At 45.0% G+C, this 7,866-nt stretch overlaps 1 protein-coding gene across 7 annotated transcripts; it reads left to right on the top strand.

Annotated features, from left to right (window-relative positions):
• The first annotated feature begins 241 nt into the window (after positions 1 to 241).
• LOC147459230 (protein argonaute PNH1-like) lies at positions 242 to 7,546 on the top strand. 7 transcript variants are annotated; one of them, XM_086510527.1, is made up of 21 exons: positions 242 to 464; positions 910 to 2,187; positions 2,270 to 2,478; positions 2,571 to 2,854; positions 2,945 to 3,051; positions 3,148 to 3,254; positions 3,375 to 3,513; positions 3,604 to 3,720; positions 3,918 to 4,025; positions 4,116 to 4,187; positions 4,266 to 4,388; positions 4,486 to 4,645; positions 4,795 to 5,054; positions 5,156 to 5,298; positions 5,405 to 5,467; positions 5,547 to 5,610; positions 5,706 to 5,841; positions 5,939 to 6,012; positions 6,610 to 6,704; positions 6,786 to 6,817; positions 6,915 to 7,546. In XM_086510527.1, the coding sequence occupies exons 2-21, from the start codon at positions 952 to 954 to the stop codon at positions 7,133 to 7,135; spliced, it is 3,750 nt and encodes a 1,249-aa protein (XP_086366653.1). In that variant the 5' UTR covers positions 242 to 464; positions 910 to 951; the 3' UTR covers positions 7,136 to 7,546. The 7 variants fall into 7 exon arrangements, with proteins under 7 accessions (XP_086366653.1, XP_086366654.1, XP_086366656.1 ...); XM_086510528.1 differs by having other exon boundaries at positions 899 to 2,187; XM_086510530.1 differs by lacking the exon at positions 242 to 464 and adding an exon at positions 646 to 792.
• The last annotated feature ends 320 nt before the right edge of the window (positions 7,547 to 7,866 follow it).

The following is a 7,866-nucleotide window of genomic DNA, read 5'->3' as shown; positions in this document are numbered from 1 at the left end:
AAGCAGGCTACCGTCATTAAGTTTCTTTAGCCCGGCTAAATTTAGCCGGTAGCGTCTAAATCTAGCAGGACCGCTAATGCACGGCCTCAATTAGTTGAGAAATTGACATAAGTCCCGTGTGTGGGGTTCCTGTTAGTTATTTAATTTGCAGGCCGAATAATATTATACTATTTAATATCGATATTATATTATTTATTCGTTTACTACCTCTCTCTCTCTCTCTCTCTCTCTTTCATTTTCCCCTCGATTTACGCTTCCTCCGCACTCTTTCTCTCTCTCTCTCGCTCTCCCTTCTCTCCGTGTCTGCAGAGCGCTTCGTCGCGTCTCTCTCGAGTGGAGAAAGCTTGGAAGTGCTGCTTCAGCTTCGACTTCTCCTCCCTCCCGTTAGGGTTTGGGCAAGCGGTTCTGAAGGGGATCCTTGAGCTCGCCATCGTTTTCATCAGCTTCGGGTAGCTCCGGCGGGGGTAAGCTCCCAAGAATCTTTTTGTTTGCGAAGAGTCCCTGTTCTTCCTCAAGACGGTAGTCGTTGAGCGCACGTCTCATTGTGTTTGGTATTTCACACTTACCGCATTTGTTTGGAGTTGCTCTTTTTAGTCATGTATATCCGGTGTCTGGTACTCTTCCCAAATGCACATGTACCTGCTTGTAATTGATCGATTAAGCAAGATTTTTCTTGTCTGCCTTCTTGCCTTCCGTGACCCTCTTAGCAGTGGCAAAATAACAGCTTTTTCGCATGCACTATACAGGGTGGGAGCTACTCTTTTTGCTTAATTGTAAGCGCAGAGCTTTAATGTATGGAGTGGGTCATTCTATTCCTGTTTCTGTTTTGTTAAAAAGATGTCCGTAGCATCAGTCCTGTGATTGTGTCATCTCTATGAGCTCATTTCTATGTGTGTAGACCACTTGCAGATATTTCAGCTGGATTGTAATCAGTATTAGCAATATTTGACAATGCCGAGAAAGCGTAAAACACCAAAAGAAGGGGAGGGAAGCTCAGAGGCTCCTTCCACTGAGGGACGGATTCCAGAAACAAGTCAACCTGCAGGTACTCAACCTCCTGTTTCAAGGCAACAGCCATCTGGTCTTCCTGAAAGTTCAACTGTCGGCCCCCCATCGCAAGGCTATACTCCCTCTGCTACTCAAACAGAGGCAGGTACCTCCAGGGATGTGAAAGGGGAAAGCAGGGGTGGGGACCGTAGAGGGCCAGGGCAAGGTAGTGGGTCTTTTGAAAGAGGTGATACTGGAAGAGGCATGGGAAGAGGGAGAGGTTTAGACACCAGAGAGAGTGCAGGTGTTGGTGGTGCAGGAAGAGGAGCCCAAGGAAGAGGTCGTGGCCGAGGTCCGACTCCCCCCCCTGCTGCCCTCCAGGGTACTGCCCCTGCGCGACAGCCGTATGTACCAACCAGCCCTGTGCCGGTTCCCGATCTGCCCCAAGCTGCTGCAACTCAATCCTTTGCTCCTCCTTACAGTAGACCTGTTGGAGAGCAAGTTGGTCAATACCCACCCGTTGTCTATGGAGGAATCAATCCCATGCAGAGTGCCCCATACTGTATGCCAGTTCAGCCGCAATATCCAGGTGTGCAGCAGGGGCAGCCACAATTTACAGTTCCCCAGCAAGCACAACCACATTATCTTGGGGTCCCGCAATTGCAACCACAGTTTTCAGGTGTTCAATCACAGTATCCGAGTGCTGGCCAGCATGTTCATCCTCAATATCATGGCACCCAGCTACCTCAGACACAATATCCAGGTGCTCAGCAGGCTCGTCCTCAGTACACTGGCCCACAGCAGCAGCAAAGAACTCAGCCAAGTGGCTCTACCCCTTTGTTTGCAGGTGCACAGCCTTATGTAGGTGCTCCTCAGGCTGCATATGTTTCCGCCCCACCAAGTGGAACCCCACCGTCAATCACTACCCCTGGACCTTCAAGTTCTAGTGCTGTGGAAGGGCTTACTCAGCAATTTGAGAAGCAACTCACTGTCCATGGTCTGCCTCCTGGCGTCCAGCAGGAGGCAGGAACTTCTTCAACCATGCCAACACCTGTTGAGCAAAAATTTACTCCGCCAGTTTCAAGCAAGAGCATGCGCTTTCCTCTTCGCCCAGGCAAGGGTCACACAGGCACAAAGTGTATCGTTAAGGCAAACCACTTCTTTGCAGAGTTGCCGGACAAGGATCTCCACCAGTATGATGTATATTTCTTCCACAGTATAGCAGTCATCCTTTGCTTCCTAGTATGATATGAGGTTAAGAACTAGCCATTATTGAATGCAGGTTACAATCTCCCCAGAGGTGACTTCTAGGGGAGTTAACCGGGCGGTCATGGAGCAGCTTGTGAAACTATACAGAGACACATATCTAGGTAGGAGACTTCCAGCTTATGATGGCAGGAAGAGCTTGTATACCGCAGGCCCTCTCCCGTTTCAAAGTAAAGAGTTTTCGATCAATCTCATGGACGAGGACGATGGCAGTGGCAATGTGAGGTAATGTGACATATTATCGCTGTGGTTGCTTCTGTGTGTGACTGATGTGCCTCACCCATCAGGCTGATCTAGGTCTGTTGGATTTCTTTCAGAAGGGAAAGGGTCTTCAAAGTGGTGATAAAATTTGCTGCACGAGCAGATTTGCATCACCTTGGAGAATTTTTGCATGGTAGACAGGCAGATGCTCCTCAAGAGGCTCTACAAGTGCTTGATATTGTTTTGAGGGAGCTCCCCACGCACAGGTTTTGCCCGGTCGGCAGGTCATTTTATTCCCCTGATTTGGGTCGACGACAGCATTTAGGGGAGGGTCTGGAGAGCTGGAGAGGTTTCTACCAGAGTATAAGGCCCACCCAAATGGGTCTTTCTTTGAATATTGGTGGGTAGATGCCTTGACCCCTTTGGAACCTGTAATTTGTGCTCTTATGGATGCAACTTGTAACTTACTGGCCTTGGAAGTGGTCTACAGATATGTCATCCACAGCGTTCATTGAGGCCTTACCAGTTATTGAATTTGTTTCTCAACTTCTAAACAAAGATATGTCGAGGCATCTCTCAGATGCAGATCGAATAAAGGTAGTCGCTGGCTGGATTAGGTCTTCATTTTTGGGTTTTTCTACTGTTATATGAGTGAACATTCTCTGTCACTTGTTGTTGTACTCTTTCATTCAGATAAAGAAGGCTCTGCGGGGAGTGAAAGTTGAGGTAACTCATCGTGGGAACATGCGAAGAAAATATCGTATATCTGGGTTGACTTCACAACCGACTCAGGAACTGACGTAAGTTGTTTGCCTGCCTTTGTGGACGTTCTTGGATGATTCATGATGCTCAAGTAGCTGTGACTTAGCCCTTCGCACCATGTAAGCCATTTGTCTTATTTTCATGTACATTTTTCAAAGATTTCCTGTGGACGACAAGGGCACGATGAAATCTGTAGTGGAGTATTTTCAAGAGACTTATGGCTACTCAATTCGGTATACGGGTCTTCCCTGTCTTCAAGTTGGCAATCAACAGAGGCCAAACTACTTGCCAATGGAGGTCTGCTGGGTTTATATGATGACCTACAACAGTTATCTTGCAAGTGGTTCTTGCTGGCCTGATGAACCTGACCCTCTTCTTTATTGACAGGTGTGCAAGATAGTTGCTGGTCAGAGATACTCAAAGCGCTTGAATGAAAGGCAAATCACGGCACTGCTGAAAGTCACTTGTCAGCGTCCAAGTGACAGGGAAAGGGATATTATGGAGGTTTGGTTTCAGCTATCTATATGTATGCCAAGCTCAAAAGTTTGATGCCAATGTTCCTATATGATACGTAGTCAATATGTGTGTGTATTATCCTTCTTGATCGCTCAGGTCAGCTGTGGAAAATGTTGTTCTTGCTTAGTCTCAAGAAACTGGTGTCACTTTGCTGTTTGTGGCATGACTTTTTTTCTTATCTTCAGACTGTCCGACAAAACTCCTATGCGGAGGACCCTTATGCTAGGGAATTTGGTATCAAAATCAGTGACAAGCTGGCTGCCGTGGAAGCTCGAATCCTACCTGCTCCGCAGGTTTTGTGCTGCCCAATTCCAGATTTCATGGTTTGAACAAGTGGCTTTTCCGTGCGCAGTTCTCTGACAGCTAGTCTTTGGTTTTTGCAGCTGAAGTACCATGACACTGGAAAGCTGAAGGTTTGCCAGCCTGAGATTGGGCAATGGAACATGAGAGACAAGGTGAGCAATAGCTTTCTTATCAATGTGTCTGAATGATATCTTGCGCTCTTACTCATCGGTTTGATTTTGGTTCAAAAGAAAATGGTGAATGGTGGGGTGGTGAATAACTGGGCTTGCATAAACTTCTCTCGAGGAGTACAGGACAGTTCAGCCTTCAGATTCTGTCAAGAGCTGGCATCCATGTGTCGAGTCTCTGGAATGGTACTCCAGCTTGTGTTTTGCACCTGTTTTTAAGAGTGTGCTCATTATCAAGTATTTTGTAAATCTTATCCTGTTGTTTCTGGTCTTGTCTCTCTAGTCGTTTAGGCAAGAACCTGCAATTAATATCCATTCAGCAAGACCCGATCAGGTTGAGAGAGCGCTAAAGCTGTTGTTCAAGGATTTTCAACAGAATGTCAGAGGACGAGACCTTGAGCTACTTGTTGTAATCCTTCCAGACAATAATGGCACACTTTATGGTGAGTTACACGCGGCAGATTTTCTCACTGCAGCAGGGATTCATTCTTGGGCTCTCTTGAGTTCATTTGTTGGGGCTGCAAGACGGTCAATTAAGAGAGCGTGGTTTTGAAGCTGTCAAAGGTTGTCTAATTGCCTTTATATTCTGCAGGGGACCTTAAGAGGATCTGTGAGACGGATTTGGGTCTTGTTTCCCAGTGCTGTCTCACCAAGCATGTTTACAAGATGAGTAAGCAATATCTTGCCAATGTTGCTTTGAAGATCAATGTCAAGGTGGGGGGGAGGAATACAGTTTTGGTTGATGCTTTATCACGCCGCATTCCCCTTGTAAGTGACATCCCAACCATTATATTCGGAGCTGATGTTACACACCCTCACCCAGGAGAGGATTCGAGTCCTTCCATTGCTGCTGTGAGTCTTTGACAAGCTTTAAGTAATTCTTGCCTTTATATTCTTTCGAGATATCCTTCTGGTAGATACCTGCCTGACTTCATCATGCTCTCTGCTCCAAGGTGGTAGCGTCACAGGATTGGCCTGAAGTGACCAAGTATGCGGGCCTGGTTTGTGCTCAAGAGCATCGACAGGAACTCATACAAGATCTTTTCAAGAGCTGGGTGGATCCTGTAAGAGGCCCTCAAACTGGTGGAATGATTAAGTATGTATTCTCCCTGACAGCTATCTGTGTGCTTGTGTGTACTTGCTTTGATTGATGGACCACCTTAGATTTGGCATGATGACTGTTTCGAGATTCAATTTTGCAGGGAATTGCTGATTTCTTTTCGGCTAGCAACCGGTGAGAAGCCTCTACGGATTATCTTCTACAGGTGCCATGAAGATGCTAAGAACGCTCATTTTGGTTTTCTTGGCTACATCGTTACTTCAGTCTTATTATCTCATTGTCAGGGATGGAGTAAGTGAAGGGCAGTTCTATCAGGTATTGCTACATGAATTGGAGGCCATTCGCAAGGTAAGGTCACCCAGCATCGTGCTGCTAGCCAGCAAGTCAATTATAGCTGTTTTTTTTCTCACAGCGACGTAATGCACATCTTCAACAATTTCCAGGCGTGTGCTTCATTGGAACCGAACTATCAGCCGCCGGTCACCTTTGTAGTTGTTCAAAAGCGTCACCATACTCGACTATTTGCAAATAACCATAGCGACAAGCGCACCACAGATAATAGCGGAAACATTTTACCAGGTGTGTTCACGCAGCATAGACTCTTCTTCCCAAACCTTCAGATTGTGCCTTGTATTGAGTTCCATAGAGTTTCGTTGCTGAATCAACCTTGGAACAGGTACCGTGGTTGACTCGAGGATCTGTCACCCTACTGAATTTGACTTTTACCTTTGCAGCCATGCTGGAATACAGGTAAGCGTTTTGGATATTGATTACTAGCTTGGGGGTCCACTATTAAGAACCCCCCTATATAACGTGCGTTTGCAGGGTATTTGAAAACTTTCTGTTAAAACGTTGACATGAATAGGTAAACCCCTCATTTTCAATGAATTAACGGGTTTTCTTCCAAAATGGATAAAAAAACCCCTGTAAACATATCTTTGTTAAATTGCTTCAAATAAAAGACCCCTTTTGCTGAACTGACGTGGTATATTATTACCTTGATTATACAGTGGACCCCAACAGGATTACTAGTGGTGACCAGTTTTTAATTCTTCTATCATCCTTAACTTGTTCATATATCTTGTGATGATGTGCGTGTTGACATGATTTAGGAAACTGGTAGACCTGGGTATTTGCTGTCACCCTAATAGCATTCTTTTAGTTTGATTTTATGAAAAATATTAAAGTTTTTCTGAGATATTTGTTACCCTCCTTGATAAAAAGGGTCTGGCTTCTTACATGCCAATCGTTTGATGGGTTTTTTTCATGATTTTTACATTAGCTTCCTTGGGGATCTGCTTTTTTCCTGATTTTATTTTTCTTTTGGCTTCTTTTACCCTACTGCAGGGAACAAGTCGGCCTGCTCATTACCACGTTTTGTGGGATGAGAACAATTTTTCAGCAGATGGCTTGCAGCTATTGACAAATAACCTATGCTATACGTAAGGACTTGCTTAAATTAGCGGAGATTGACTTTCATTTGGGCTTATTGTGGTTCTAACAGTGATTTCTCTTGTTTTCAGGTATGCTCGTTGCACGCGCTCTGTGTCTATTGGTAACTGCTTTCCTCTTTTTGCTGCACTCTAAGATTTTTCACAGGTTTTCCCTTTGCTATAACATTGATGTGACATATTTTACACTTGTTGTTTCAGTCCCGCCTGCGTATTATGCCCACCTTGCAGCATTCCGTGCTCGGTTTTACATGGAGCCAGAGTCGGATAGTGGGTCGTTGACAAGTGGAGCTGGTCCTGCTGGTAGAAGTGCTGCAACTGGTAGCTCTGGGTCCCGAAGCACTCGAATGCCAGGAGGCTCTACTGTTCGTCCTCTACCTGCGGTTAAGGAGAACGTGAAGCGAGTCATGTTTTATTGCTGACAGAATTTTCCAGATTGATACTAAAACATATTCCGTAATGTATCGTGGTTTATGAGCAATTGAAGTAGCACCGCTGATGCTGTGTTTATACCTGGTTATTTATTAGTCCTCTTAATTTGGGTGCCAAGTAGAGATTCTGCAAATGTACGTCTTGATGATAAGCAAACAACGGACAAAAGGCAGATTTTTCTGTTGAACCCTTCAGTGTCTGATGGGGTCTCTACTACTGCTGTGCTGTAAAGTGTTTTGAGAGGCTAGCAACAATCAAGAACGAACTTCAAAGGTTTGCTATGAATTCACTCTAGTGGACTACATCCAACCAAGATTATGCTCTGTACAAAGCACACTTGCTTATAGACATCGAAGGCCTGTAATGTTTGACCCTATAATGTGGAAACCATATTAGCCTGATATTATCATGACTGTAATTTGATGTCTAGTCTGTGATGTATTCATGTAGCAAATATGGTAGCCTCTTATCGTGAGGGGATCATTCCTATGATGTTCTAGATGACTCTGGGAAGTTCCTAGTGTTGCGGCAGTTGGAGATGTGTGGTAGTCACTGTGCCTGTCGCTAGCATGGGAACTCCTTTTTTTAAGCTCTTTGTAGATCTTATGATGTTTCAGGGGACTAAATATTTTGCATATGTGATGATAAAATTGCAGGTGCTTTATTGGTCAAAATCTATGGTAAGTGTTTGCAAGAGTTCTCTCTAACTGGTGTATTTTAT

Source organism: Adiantum capillus-veneris, chromosome 4 (assembly GCF_014529385.1).
Source record: "Adiantum capillus-veneris isolate H3 chromosome 4, ASM1452938v2, whole genome shotgun sequence".
NCBI lineage: Eukaryota > Viridiplantae > Streptophyta > Polypodiopsida > Polypodiales > Pteridaceae > Adiantum > Adiantum capillus-veneris.
This window is presented reverse-complemented; position numbering and strand designations above follow the sequence as displayed.

What these genes read in the sequence shown, in the direction of transcription:
- LOC147459230 (XM_086510527.1), top strand. Translation starts at nt 952, where the DNA reads ATGCCGAGAAAGCGTAAAACACCAAAAGAAGGGGAGGGAAGCTCAGAG. An exon ending in GCAGCCATGCTGGAATACAG is followed by an intron (nt 6,013 to 6,609) that starts GTAAGCGTTTTG and finishes ACCCTACTGCAG; the next exon opens with GGAACAAGTCGGCCTGCTCA. An exon ending in ACAAATAACCTATGCTATAC is followed by an intron (nt 6,705 to 6,785) that starts GTAAGGACTTGC and finishes TCTTGTTTTCAG; the next exon opens with GTATGCTCGTTGCACGCGCT.